The sequence below is a fragment of the Leucoraja erinacea genome, chromosome 31, assembly GCF_028641065.1.
Source record: "Leucoraja erinacea ecotype New England chromosome 31, Leri_hhj_1, whole genome shotgun sequence".
Taxonomy (NCBI): domain Eukaryota; kingdom Metazoa; phylum Chordata; class Chondrichthyes; order Rajiformes; family Rajidae; genus Leucoraja; species Leucoraja erinaceus.
The window spans coordinates 4,071,638-4,085,670 of NC_073407.1; the positions used below are offsets into that span (position 1 = coordinate 4,071,638).

Below are 14,033 nucleotides of genomic sequence, written 5' to 3' on the forward strand. Positions count from 1 at the left end.
TGCACATTGCTTTGAAATTGTACAGGGTTTCAAAAAGTTGGCGTAATCACAGAAATATTGAAAATCAGAGACAAGCGCCAGATTGCGAAATCTCTTGTCGATGTTACACAGCACACCGACCCTGAAAATTGGTCCAGATATTAAAGGGTGTTGATTTCTGGTGCCTGAATGCTGATGCTCGGCCTCGAAGGATTAACATTGCCTTGCCCATGTTAATAATATTCATCTAACTGCATCCGACAACTAAGCATGGTTTTTGAAAGTGCCTAACACTAACTCTATTTAAAAATATATATATATATTAATAAGACTAACATCTTACCAAGCAGTGTTGTCTATTGGTTGTTGTCATTTCTGAAATTGGTGGCCGTTACATTAAGATGCAAAAGGTTGAGCTAACAGGTTTTGGAAGGGAAACCTTATAGTTGACGCTAATGGTGTGCAGTAGGGGTGATGTATCTCAATGATGTATCTAGGGGACATGTCTGACCCAAATGGCCAGTGTGTACTTGTCATAGCACCAGTCATCCTTCTCTTCCACGTAATCCCCTTCCCCATTCTGGTCATTTAGCTGAATTGTAATGAACATTTAAAGTTGGTCCCAAAATGTTGCAACTCCAAATATGTTTAGATTTTCATCTCAGCAAAGTTGTAGCCAAATTGTGTCCGGACCTCGTTTGCCAGCGTTGAATAAGACCACCAAACAAGTTTCCCAAATTTTTAAGGTAGACAAAAATGCTGGAGAAACTCAGCAGGTGAGGCAGCATCTATGGAGCGAAGGAAATAGGCAACGTTTTGGGCCAAAACCCTTCTTCAAACATGTGAGGGTGGGGAACTTTTAATTTAGTTTAGTTTGGAGATACAGCGTGGAAACTGGCCCTTCAGCCCATCGTGCTGTATACGCACCGAACAGCGATCTCCACACATTAACACTACCCTACACACACTAGGGACAATTTACATTTATACAAAGCCAATCAACCTGCAATCCTGCACGTCTTTGGAGTGTGGGAGGATTCCGAAGATCTCGGTGAAATCCCACGCGGTCACGGGGAGAACGTACCCAAACTCTGTACAGACAGCACCCGTAGTCGGGATCAAACCCGCATCTCCTGGCCTTCAAGTGCTGTGGGGCAGCAACTCTACCGCTGCGCCACCGTTCCACCCTTGCAAATTCTGGCAGAGTGTGAGTGAAATTGGAGCATTTGCTTGTGTTTGTGGCCAGAGTTAAGGACTAAATGTGTATATGGCCCAGTTGGATATACATCCTCATTAGCAGCATGGAACTAGGAATATCACAAAATGCATCATCAGCAGCTTTCCCTTCACCAAATTGATTTCATAAGTTCATGTTCATAAGTGATCGGACCAGAATTAGGCCATTTGACCATGAAGTCCACTCCGCCATTCAATCATGGCTGATCTATCTCTCCCTCTCAACCCCATTCTCCTGCCTTCTCTCCATAACCCCTGACACCCGTACTAATCGAGAATCTGTCAATCTCCACCGTAAAAATATCCACTGACTTGGCCTCCACAGCCGTCTGTGGCAATGAATTCCACAGATTCACCACCCACTGACTAAAGAAGTTCCTCCTCATCTCCTTTCTATAGTTACATCCTTTTATTCTGAGGCTGTGCCCTCTGGTCCTAGACTCTCCCACTAGTGGAAACATCCTCTCCACATCATTCTCATGACTTGAAAATATGTCAGTGGAAAAATATGGCTGTTTCCTTGCTAATACTGGATTTCAGTTCTGGACCATCCTGTTCCCAAGACACCCTAGCCAGTATAGTTCCATCACAAGGGCGGTAGCAGTTCAGGAAGGCAGCTCACCACAAGCTTCTTCAGTGAGGGATGGTCAACAGTGTAACAGCAGGGCGGTCACGGTGGTGCAGTGGTAGAGTTGCTGCCTCACAGCGAATGCAGCGCCGGAGACCCGGGTTCCATCCCGGCTACGGGCGCTGTCTGTACGGAGTTTGCACGTTCTCCCCGTGACCTGCGTGGGTTTTCTCTGAGATCTTCTGTTTCCTCCCACACTCAAAGACTCATCAAAGACTTACAGGGTATGTAGGTAAATTGGCTTGGTATAAATGTAATTTGTCCCTAGTGTGTGTAGGGCTGTGTTAATATGCGGGGATCGCTGGTCAACACGGACTCGGTGAGCGGAAGGGCCTGTTTCCACGCTGTATCTCTTCACAAAACTAAACTAAGTACAGCACGGGAACAGGCCCTTCGGCCCACATTGTTCTTGCTGAATCATGATGCCAAGACTGACCCTTATCTGCCTGCACACTATACATATCACTCCATTCCCTGCATACCCATGTGCCTATCCAAAAGTCTCTTAAACGCCACTGTCGTATCTGCCTCCAACACCGAACTTGGCAACGCGTTCCAATCACCCTCTAAGTGACCAACTTGCCCCGCACATCTCCTTTAAATTTTGCCCCTCTCACCTTAAGGCTAAGCCCACTAGTATTTGATTTTTCCATCCTGGGACAAAGGTTCTGACTGTCTACTCTATCTATGCCTCTCACAAATTAAGAATTAAGATCTGAATTCCAGATACATAACTTAAAAACATAGAGGGTAGCCCTGTGGATCTGATCTGACTGAATTGGCAGAAAGATAGCAGCACATCCAGTAACAAGGTTTTGTAGCAATAAAATGGAGGCACGATATGCTGAAATCTTGAGCAAAAAATCCACCCCATCCAATGCATCGTCTGTGCATCTCCTTCCGCAGATGCTGCCTGATCCCCTGAATTCCTCCAGCACTTTATTTAGTTTAACTTTAGTTTAGAGATAGTGTGCGGAAGCAGGCCCTTCGGCCCACCAAGTCCGCGCCGCCTAGCGATCCCCGAACATTAACACTATCCTACACACTGGGGACAATTTACAATAATACCAAAGCCAATTAATGTACAAACCTGTACGTCTTTGGAGTGTGGGAGGAAACTGGAGATCCCGTAGAAAACCCACCCGGTCACGGGGAGAACATGCAAACTCCGTACAGACAGCACCCGTAGTCAGGGTCGAATCCGGGTCTCTGGCGCTGTGAGGCAGCAACTCTGCCGCTGCGCAAGGTTAGCTAATGCAATTAGGCAGCAGGAATGAAGAACAGGATCAGCTTTTACGCACCAATCCATTATCAGAAGTGAGCAATCTTAGTGCTAAATTAAAAAATCAATAATGCGAACAATTAGATTTTGGTTTGGAGATGCAGCATGGAAACAGGCCTTCCAGCCACCGAGTCTGCGCTGACCAACAGTTGCCTGTTCACGCTAGGTCTATGTTATCCCAGTTTTGCATCTGACAAACTAGGGGATGTGGAGGAAACCCAGGCATGTGGGAGAAAACCCAGGCAGTCACAGTACAAGCTCCACAAAGACAACACCTGAGGTCAGGATCGAACCCGGGTCTCTGGCACCGTGTGGCAACAGCTCCACTGCTGTGCCACTGTGCTGCCCTGATTTTGTTATCTTTCAGCTTGTGGGATGTGGAAGAATTCCAAGTGGACATCTAATAAGATTTCATCATTGGGACTAGATGCAAATATAATTGAAGCAATCCATTACAAAGAGTCTGAAGAAGGGTCCCAACCCGAAACATGGGCTATCCACGTTCTCCAGAGATCCTGCCTTGCCCGCTGAGTTCCTCCAGCACTTTGTGTCAATCACAAACAAATATCTACCTTTACCAACTAGAGGAGGTAAAACCAAAACTTTTACAAAATCATAGACTCACACAGCACGGAAGCAGGCCCTTCAGCCCAACTTGCCCATGCCGGCCAAGATCAATGAATTAATAAGTTTATTGGCCAAGCATTCACAAACAAGGAATTTGCCTTGGTGCTCCGCGCACAAGTGACAACATGACGTACAGTAACAGTTAGGAATGGCACATTAAAACATTAAACATTAATAATAAAACATTATTGATTAAACATGTGAATTAAATAAAATATCAGAGCAAAAGGAGGCTACAGTTTTTGTCGCGGGGTGACGCCTGTTTGTAGTCGCCCAAAGAGTTGTACCTTTTTCTGGTCGCTGCTGGATTTTCAACATGTCGAAAATTTTCGACCACCTACTGCGACTATGACGGGTGCCAGCTAGTCGCCAAAAATATTGTGCAAGTGGGACAGGCCCTTTACAGCACCAGACCTGGTTATAATCCTGACTACGGGTGCTGTTTGTACGGAGTTTGTACGTTCTCACCGTGACTGCGTGGGTTTACTCCAGGTGCTCTGGTTTTCTCTCACACTCCAAAGACGTGCAGGATTGGCTTTGGTAAATTGGCTTTGGTAAACTGTCGCTGTTGTGCAGGATAGTGCTAGTGTACAGGTGATCACCGGTCAACGTGGACTAGGTGGGCTGAAGGGCCGGCTTCCATGAGGTATCCCTGAACCAAACTAATCTAAAATCTCTGATTGGATCTATAACTCTACCCACGAATGCTGAGACATTAAAGACATTCAACACAATACAAGCGATCAGAGGAAGGGAACATGTTCCTTCATTGTGGTCCTCATTTCCCACTGGATTTAACTTACGACATGGATTTGGAACATTCATCACCAAATGCTAACGTTGCCTCCAATGCAAGTACAAGGCAAGATGGCATGCACGCACTAGAGGCCATCTTGTCTTCTTTTAGATGCAGTTTATTGCCTAGCCAAGAGGCCGCAACAAAAATAAACTCTAGAAGTTACTAACCAGTCAGTGCTATGAGAAGTGTGTGCTGCTGGAGAGGGGCTTTGACTGGAAGTTGCCATAATGTTATATTTGACGGTGTTAAACTCATCTCCACAAACATCACTAGAGGCAGACGGGATGACTCCAACGCCAAGACACCTCCGTGTGCTTCCACACTCAGGAGCAGCGCTGTGCTGCCCTGTTCTCTGCAGCCATTTTATCGGGATGCATCACAGCACGGTTTGGGAACAGCTCCATCCAAGACCACGAGAAATTGCAGTGAATTGTGGACGCAGCCCAGACCATCACGCAATCCAACCTCCCTTCCATTGACTCCATCTACACCTCACGCTGCCTCGGCAAGGCCAGCAGCATAATCAAGGACCAGTCGCAACCTGGTCACTCCCTCTTCTCCCCTCTCCCATCAGGCAAGAGGTACAGAAGTGTGAAAACACACACCTCCAGATTCAGGGACAGTTTCTTCCCAGCTGTTATCAGGCAACTGAACCATCCTACCACAACCAGAGAGCAGCCCTGAACTACTATGTACCTCATCGGCAACCCTCAGACTTTCTTTGGTCGACTTTACTGGCTTTACCATGCACTAGACATTAGTCCCTTATTCATCAGTGCACTGTGGATGGCTCGATGTAATCATGTATTATCTTTCCACTGGCTGGGTAGCACGCAGCAAAAGCTTTTCACTGTACCTCGGTACACAATAAACTAAACTGAACTGAACTGTGTGATACCGGGAGCATCAGCTGTGATTAATAATTCCGCTTGAAGTAGGGGTAAATATTTGGGGTTGCAGCCTGCAGAGTTAAAGCAGAGGCCCTGCAAGAGGATAGCCGCCAATGTCCACAGCCTGTAGGTTGGTCTTCATTGTGTCTCTTCATTGAGTTTCAGTGACTGAGCCAGAACGGTGACGGGTTCTCAACCTCTCTCTCTTATCGTGTGTCTAGAACATGCTGAACAGGCGCTCCTTCAGTGACGTGCTGCCAGAGTCGCCCAAGTCAGCGCGCAAGAAAGAGGAGGCTCGGCAGGCGGAATTTGTTCGAGTCGGACAAGTAAGTTCTCTCTCACCAGCAGAGGCTTCATTTGGGAACCTGCAACCACCGTGCCAAACTGCCCTTTCTTTAATCGGTTAACTTGAGAGAGTTAGATCTAGCTCTTAGGACTAAAGGAATCTAGGGGTATGGTGAGACAGCCGGGACGGGGTATTGATTTTAGATGATCACCCATAATTGTATTGAGTGGCGGTGCTGGCTTGAAGGGCCGAATAGCCCACTCCGGCGCCTATTTTTCTATGTTTCTATGTAACTCACAGGGCGGCACGGTGGCGCAGCGGTAGAGTTGCTGCCTCACAGCGCTTTCAGCGGCAGTGACCCGGGTTCGATCCTGACCACGGGTGCTGCCTGTACAGAGTTTGTACGTTCTCCCCGTGACTGCGTGGGTTTTCTCCGAGACCTCCAGTTTTCTCCCGCACTCCAAAGACGTCCAGGTTTGTAGGTTAATTGGCTTCGGTCTAAATGTAAATTGCCCCTTGTGTGTGCAGGGTAGTGTTAGTGTGCGGGGATGGCTGGTCGGAGCAGACTCGGTGGGCCGTAGGGCCTGTTTCCACGCTGTATCTCTAAACCAAACTAAACTAAGCCTGCTGGCACTGTGGGTGAGGTGTACACTCCAACAGTGCAATGCCACCCAACTTGCGCTAGAGAGACGGGGATTTTAATGAGTCTCCAAATGGCAGCAGTGAACAAGGTACAGAGAGCCTACCTGACAAGGCCCAGTCTGTGCATCGCCCTTATCCTTCCCTAAAGGTCAGTGTTACTGTAGAACAAACAGCGGCTGCCCAATATTGAGTCAATCACCGCACGCATCTAAAATGCTCTGAACATCAACCATATAAAACGGAATGTTGCTTGCAGACGCTGTTTGAATCTTTGGACTTTAGACTTTTAGACTTTAGAGATACAGCGCAGAAACTCTGACCAGCAATCACCCAGCACTGTCCTACACACGAGGGACAATTTACACATTTATAGAAGCCAATGAACCTACAGTGAACCTGAGGGGCAACTTATTCACACAGGTGGGTATGTTGAATGAGCTGCCAGAGGAGGTCATTGAAGCATGAAGTACTATAACAGCATTGAAAAGACACAGACAGATGCATGGATGGGAAAGGTTTAGAGAGATATAGGCCAAATGCAGGCAAATGGGAGCAGCTTAGATGGAGCATCTTGGTTGGTATGGACAGGATTAGGTTGACGTTTCTGTGCTGTGCGAGGACTGAGCAAAACATGGCTTCCATTGAAATGTTTACAAAGATAGAACATCGAACAGTCCAGCACAGGAACAGGCCCTTCAGCCCATAATGTCTGTGCCAAACATGATGTCAAACCCAACTATTGTCTGCCTGAAGATGATCTATGTGCATCCATTCCCTGACTATCCAAAAGCCCCTTCAACGCCACTATCGTATGCCCCCACCACTATCTTCAGCCTTGTGTCCCAGGCACTCACCAGCCTCAGGATAAAAGCCTTACACTGCACATCCCCTTTAGACTTTGCGCCTATTACCCTTGAACCGATGCCTATCTGGTATCTGCATCTTAAGCAAAAGGTTCTGACTGTCTCTGCTATCTATGCCTTTCATCAATTTGTACACTTCTATCAGGACTCACCGCAACTTCCAGCGTTACGGAGAAAACAGCCCACGTCTGTGCAACCTCTCCCTGCAGCCAATGCCCCCGAATCCAGGCAGCGTTCTGGTAAACCTCCTCCACACACTCTCCAAAGCTTCATGTTCTTCCAGTGATGGGGCCACCAGAACCGCACGCATTACTCCAAGCATAACCCGAACAAAGCCCCATCAAGCTGCATTATGACTTCCTGACTCGTTTCTCAATGCCCCTTGCAATGACGGCAATCATATCATATGCCTTGGTTGACACAAAATGCTGGAGTAACTCAGCGGGTGAGGCAGCATCTCTGGAGAGAAGGAATGGGTGACGTTTTTCGGGTTGAGACCCTTCTTCAGACTTATGCCTTCTTTCTTTCGATGATTGTGACTTGAACTTGCCTAAGAACCTGCTATTTCCTTGCATTGGCTACCAGGGCCAAATAAACTTGTTGGGTGCCAGAAATGTCTATGATTTTGGATCTAATAAAAGCTTGCAAGTAGGAATCGAATGAAGTTTAATTGCCTTCTCTTGCCATAGAGCCGATTTGCCAAATGAGCTGGATTCCCCCCTTTATTAGTGTGAGAGAGAAAGTAGGGTTTGCAAGAACAGGTAGGTGATAGCTGAGGAATACTACTTTAGACTTTGTACTTTTGAGATACAGGGTAGAATCAGGCACTTTGCCCACTGAGTCCGCGCCGACCAGCGATCACGTACAAACTCCGTACAGTCCCTGTGACTGCGTGGGTTTCCTCCAGGCGCTCCGGTTTCCTCCCACACGTCAAAGATGTGCAGGTTTGTAGGTTATGTGTAGGAAGGAACTGCAGACGCTGGTTTATACTGAAGATAGACGCAAAAAGCTGGAGTAACTCAGCGGGACAGGCAGTACCTCTGGCGAGAAGGAAATGGGTGATGTTTTGGGTCTGAAGAAGGGGCTTGACCCGAAACTTCACGAGAAACTTTTCTCCAGGGATGCTGCCCGTCCCGCTGAGTTACTCCAGCATTTATGTGTCTATTTTCAGGTTAGTAGGTTAATTGGCTTTGGTAAAATTATGAATTTCCCCATCGTGTGGGATAGTGTTAATGTGCGGGGTGATCACTGGTCAGAGTGGGCTTGATGGGCCGAAGGGTCTGATTCCACGCTGTACCTCAAAAGTCTAAAGTACAAACTCCGTACAGACAGCACCCGTAGGCAGGATGGAATCAGGTGGTCTGGTGCTGTAAGGCAGCATCTACAAAATGGATGGCACTGGATACTTGAAATGGAGGAAGTTTGGTCAGGATGGAATGTTCAGTGGTTCAATGGTGCCTTCATTGTCACATGTATCGAGGTGCAGTGAAATTCAATTGTGTATGCAGTTCAATACAAGTAACACTATACATAAGCACTTAGATACATCTTAGATAAACATCTCAGATTCAGTACAAGTGTATAGTATTAGTACACAGATACTGAGTAGCCAGAGTTGGTGCCACTTTCAAGTCCCTGTTGTTATGGATGTAGAGTTATAGTGTGGAAAGTGGCCAGAGGATACACCAGACGTCACCCTCTGTTCTACCACCCAACCTGACTCCAATGGTCCATGCATCTCCAGGTGGCATGGTGACGCAGCAGTAAATTTGCTGCTCTACTGCGTTTGCAGCGCCACAAGACCCGGGTTCGATCCTGACTACGGGTGCTGTCTGTACGGAGTTTGTACGTTCTCCCCATGACCGCACGCGTCTTTTCCGAGATCGTCGGTTTCCTCCCACACTCCAAAGACGTACAGGTATGTAGGTTAATTGTCTTGGTGTATGTGGAAATTGTCCCTAGTGTGTGTAGGACAGTGTTAATGTGCAGGAATCGCTGGTCGGCGCGGACATGGTAGACGCTATATCTCTAAACTAAACAAAATGAAACTAAATCTTGGAGGAGTTGGATTTAGGCCCATGGGTGAACTGATCATATGTGATCAACGTTTTGTAAATAAATGTGCTCATTTCCAAGATCCATTTACCACGGCAGAAATGCACAAAGACTGGATTTTGTTTGTGATTTGAATTCCCACTTGAGCTTTAACTGAGTTCACTTCTATTAAAGGTGGGAGCCAAGCCTACTATGTCTAACGTTAGTATAGTTTAGTTTAGTTTAGAGATAGAACTTTAAACAGACCCTTTGGCCCACTGAAACCGTGCCAACTAGTGATCCCCGCACACTAACACTATCCTACACACACTAGGGACAACTTACAATTTTACCGAGACAATTAACGTACAAACCTGTACGTCTTTGGAGTGTCGGGTAAAACCAGAGATCCCGGTAAAATTCACACAGGTCAAGTCAAGAGAGTTTATTGTCATGTGTCCCAGATAGGACAATGACATTCTTGATTGCTGCAGCACAACAGAATATGTAAACATAAATACAGAACAGTTCAGTTCAATATGCGGGGAGAACGTGCAAACTCCGTGCAGACGGGATCGAACACAGGTCACCGCTGCGCCACCGTGCTGCTGGTGTTAATAATATAATATTATAAATAATATAATAATAATGTAATGTATTACAATAATTTAGAATCTATTAATCTATAATACATTCTCTATCTGTGTGAATGTATTTGAATTATTTACCTAACTTTGAGTTAGTGGTTCAGCAGGTAGAGCTGCTGCCTCACAGCACCAGAGACCCGGGTTCAATCCAGGTGCTGTCTGCACGGAGTTTGCATGTTCTCCCTGTGGCTGTGTGGGGTTCGTCCAGCTGAAGAATTAAGAAATGATCTTTACTTGAAATGAGGCTGCTGAAAGTGTTCTCCATCAGTTTGTGGTGGGGCTGGCTTGGGCTCAGCCTCACTGCCTGAGGGGCTGGCACCAGCCCAGACCTCACTGACCCCTGTTGGGCTCCTGTGGAGCTGGCAGTGCAGTGGCACGGCGAGTGGAGCAGTTTGCACATTCTCCCCGTGACCTGCGTGGGCTTTCTTCATGACCTTCGGTTTTCCTCACAGACTCTAAAGACTTAAGGGCCTGTCCCACTTAGGCGACTTTTTAGGCGTGCAGGAGACTCTGCGCTCACCACATGGTCGCCACATGTGCGCTGGTGGTCTCTCGTGAGTCTCCTTCATGGTCGCGAGGAGTTCCGCTTCTAGACTCAGTATGGTCGCCGCAAACTTTTCAACATGTTGAAACATTTTCTGCGACCAAAAATTGGTCGCCATGGAGAAAATCGATAATGCTGTAGTGGTAGGTGCAGTTGTAGTGGGGTCGCCATGTAGTTACAGGTAGTTGATCTAGTAGTAGGTAGTTTTAGTTAATCGCCTTTGCTGATCAAGCATTTTCATTGGCTCATTGGGGGAAAAAAATGTAAGCACGAGTTTTCAGAAACAAGGAAAACCCACCGGTAATGTTAAATGCCCGCCAAACTTCACAGCTGTGTATCTCTGGCTTATTAAAAGTTGTCTGGCCTTTTAAAAGTGTCTCCACTCCTTCTCCACCCTCCTGCCCCTCTCTCCCCCCCCTCCCCCCTCTTTTAAAGGACTTACTGTACACTGTGCTAGCCGTCTTAACCTTGCCGTTCATCGCAGTGTGTGTTTGTATCACCTTGGCTTTGCACTGTGTGAATTTCAGACAGTGCTCACCCCCCGTTTGCCCTGGCCCCCGCCTTTGCGATGTGTGTGTGTGTGTGTGTGTGTGTGTGTGTGTGTGTGTGTGTGTGTGTGTGTGTGTGTGTGTGTGTGTGTGTGTGTGTGTGTGTGTGTGTGTGTGTGTGTGTGTGTGTGTGTGTGTGTGTGTGTGTGTGTGTGTGTGTGTGTGTGTGTGTGTGTGTGTGTGTGTGTGTGTGTGTGTGTGTGTGTGTTCCACTCTGACAGTCGCCAGCAGTCCGCTGAAAAACCGCCTAAGTCAGACAGGGCCTATGCAGGTTTGTAGGTTAATTGGCATGGTATAAAAATGTAAAAACTGACCCTAGTGTGTGTAGGATAGTGTTAATGTGCGGGGACGAATGGCCTGTTTCTGCGCTGTATCTCTAAACTAACTAAACCCAGTGAGAGTGGGGCGATTGGCTGCTGTGCGAGGGAGGTTTGCGCAGGGTTGCGCCTGCTCACCGGAAACCAGTGGGGGACAGCATGGAAACAGGCCCTTCGGCCCATCCAGTCCACACCGACCATCAATCACCTGTTCACACTAGTTCTATGCTATCCCACTTTCTCATCCACTCCCTACACACAAGGGGCAATTTACAGAGGGCCAATTAACCTACAAATCCGCATGTCTTTGGGATGTGGGAGGAAACCGGAGCACCCGGAGGAAACCAATGGTGATCACAAGGAGAACGTGCAAACTCCACACAGACAGCACCCATAGTCAGGAACGAACCCGGGTCTCTGCCGCTGTAAGGCAGCAACTCCACCGCTGCGCCACCGTGCAGCCCATGGTTCATGTGTTGGTGATCAGCGAACTGTGGTTGGAGGCAGGTAACTGGGTTCATGGGTGGCATGGTCGTGCAGCAGTAGTTTAGTTTAGTTTAGCCTAGTTTGGAGATACAGCGCGGAAACAGGCCCTTAGGCCCACCGAGTCTGTGCCGACCAGCGATACCCGTTCCTGACCACGGGCATTGTCTGTTCAGAGTTTGTACGTTCTCTCCGTGACCGTGTGGGTTTCTCCGGGAGCTTCCGTTTTCTTCCACATCAAAACGTGTAGGTTTGTTGGTTAATTGGCTTTGGTAATATTGTAAATTGTCCCTTGTGTTGTTGTTCAGGGCGATCGCTGATCGGTACGGACAAGGTGGGCCAAAGGGCCTGCACCCACATTAAAGCCCTGTAATACAACACAGGGACTGGCCCTTCAGTCCACTGGTGTCTCTGCTGCTAATCAAGCATCAATTTTGCCAACCCTGTATCTCTAAACTAAACTACACTTAACTAAACTAAACTACACTTAACTAAACTGCACTTAACTAAACTAAACTTCACTTAACTAAACTACACTTAACTAAACTAAACTACACTTAACTAAACTAAACTAAACTTAACTAAACTAAACTACACTTAACTAAACTAAACTACACTTAACTAAACTACACTTAACTAAACTAAACTACACTTAAAACTACTTAACTACTAAACTAAACTAAACTAAACTACACTTAACTAAACTAAACTAAACTAAACTAAACTACACTTAACTAAACTAAACTAAACTAAACTACTAAACTAAACTTAACTAAACTACTACTTAACTAAACTAAACTTAACTAAACTACACTTAACTAAACTAAACTACACTTAACTAAACTACACTTAACTAAACTAAACTACACTAACTAAACTAAACTAAACTAAACTAAACTACTTAACTAAACTAAACTTAACTAAACTACACTTAACTAAACTAAACCTACCCCTAAACTAAACCCTAACTACTAACCCTAACCCTAACCCTAACCCTAACCCTAACCTAAACTAACCCTAACCCTAACCCTAACCCTAAACTAACCCTAACTACCTAACCCTAACCCCTAACCCTAACCCTAACCTAACCTAACCCTAACCCTAAACTAACCTAAACCCTAACCTTAACTAACCCCTACTTAACTAAAATAAACTAAACTACACTTAACTAAACTACACGTAACTAAACTAAACTAAACTAAACTAAACTGCACTTAACTAAACTACACTTAACTAAACTAAACTACACTTAACTAAACTAAACTACCCTTAACTAAACTACACTAAACTAAACTAAACTAATCTACAGTAAACTACGCTAAACTAAACTAAAATAAACGACACTAAACTAAACTACACTAAACTAAACTAAATAAACTACACTTAACTAAACTAAACTACACTTAACTAAACTAAGCTAAACTACACTTAACTAAACTAAACTACACTTAGCTAAACTAGACTAAACTAAACTACACTTAACTAACCTACACTTAACTAAACTAAACTAAACTAAACTAAACTAAACTAAACTACACTAAACTAAACTACACTTAACTAAACTAAACTAAACTAAACTACACTTAACTAAACTAAACTAAACTAGACTACACTTAACTAAACTACTAAACTACACTTAACTAAACTAAACGACACTGAACCAAACTGGCTGAAGGTAACAATATGCGCTGCAGCAGGGGCAACACTTTGAGACCTGGATCGTATTCTGCTGCATTTACACCTTGGACATTCTTTTCTTTAAGGCCCTGAAGCTGAAAACGATCGTCAGAGGGGATGCCCCCACCAGCCTGGTGACCACAGGCTTGTGCAGGAAGGAGGTGAGTGAGATATCCACACCGCTTCCCCCTTTGCAAATGTTTACGTGGATGATGCCTCAGAGGAGCCAGCGCCTCAGCAAAGCCCGCGGATTTGCCTCGGCATGACTGGGTCGCAGATTCATGCAGCACGGGGGCACAGCAGGCCCTTCGGCCCAACTCGTCTGTGCTAGCCAACATCCTCGTAAATCCTAGTTCAACACGAAATGCTGGAGCAACTCAGCGAGTCAGGCAGCATCTCTGGAGAGAAGGAATAGGTGACGTTTCTGGTTGAGACCTTCAGATCCTCGTAAATCTTCTCTGCGCTTCCAGTGACCTTGGAATGGGGCAACGGTGATGGGGAGATGGGAGGGAGTCCGGGGCCAGGCTGAAAGCTGCTTGCACTGTACCCCC

General features: G+C 46.2%; 1 protein-coding gene across 1 annotated transcript in view; it reads left to right on the plus strand.

Annotated features, from left to right (window-relative positions):
• The window catches only part of garnl3 (GTPase activating Rap/RanGAP domain like 3), a 266,990-nt gene that overhangs the window by 210,146 nt on the left and 42,811 nt on the right, over positions 1-14,033 (plus strand). The window contains exons 17-18 of the mRNA XM_055659725.1: positions 5,663-5,767; positions 13,569-13,745. Of these exons, the coding sequence (XP_055515700.1) occupies positions 5,663-5,767; positions 13,569-13,745 (282 nt within the window). The remainder of the gene's footprint in view (positions 1-5,662; positions 5,768-13,568; positions 13,746-14,033) is intronic.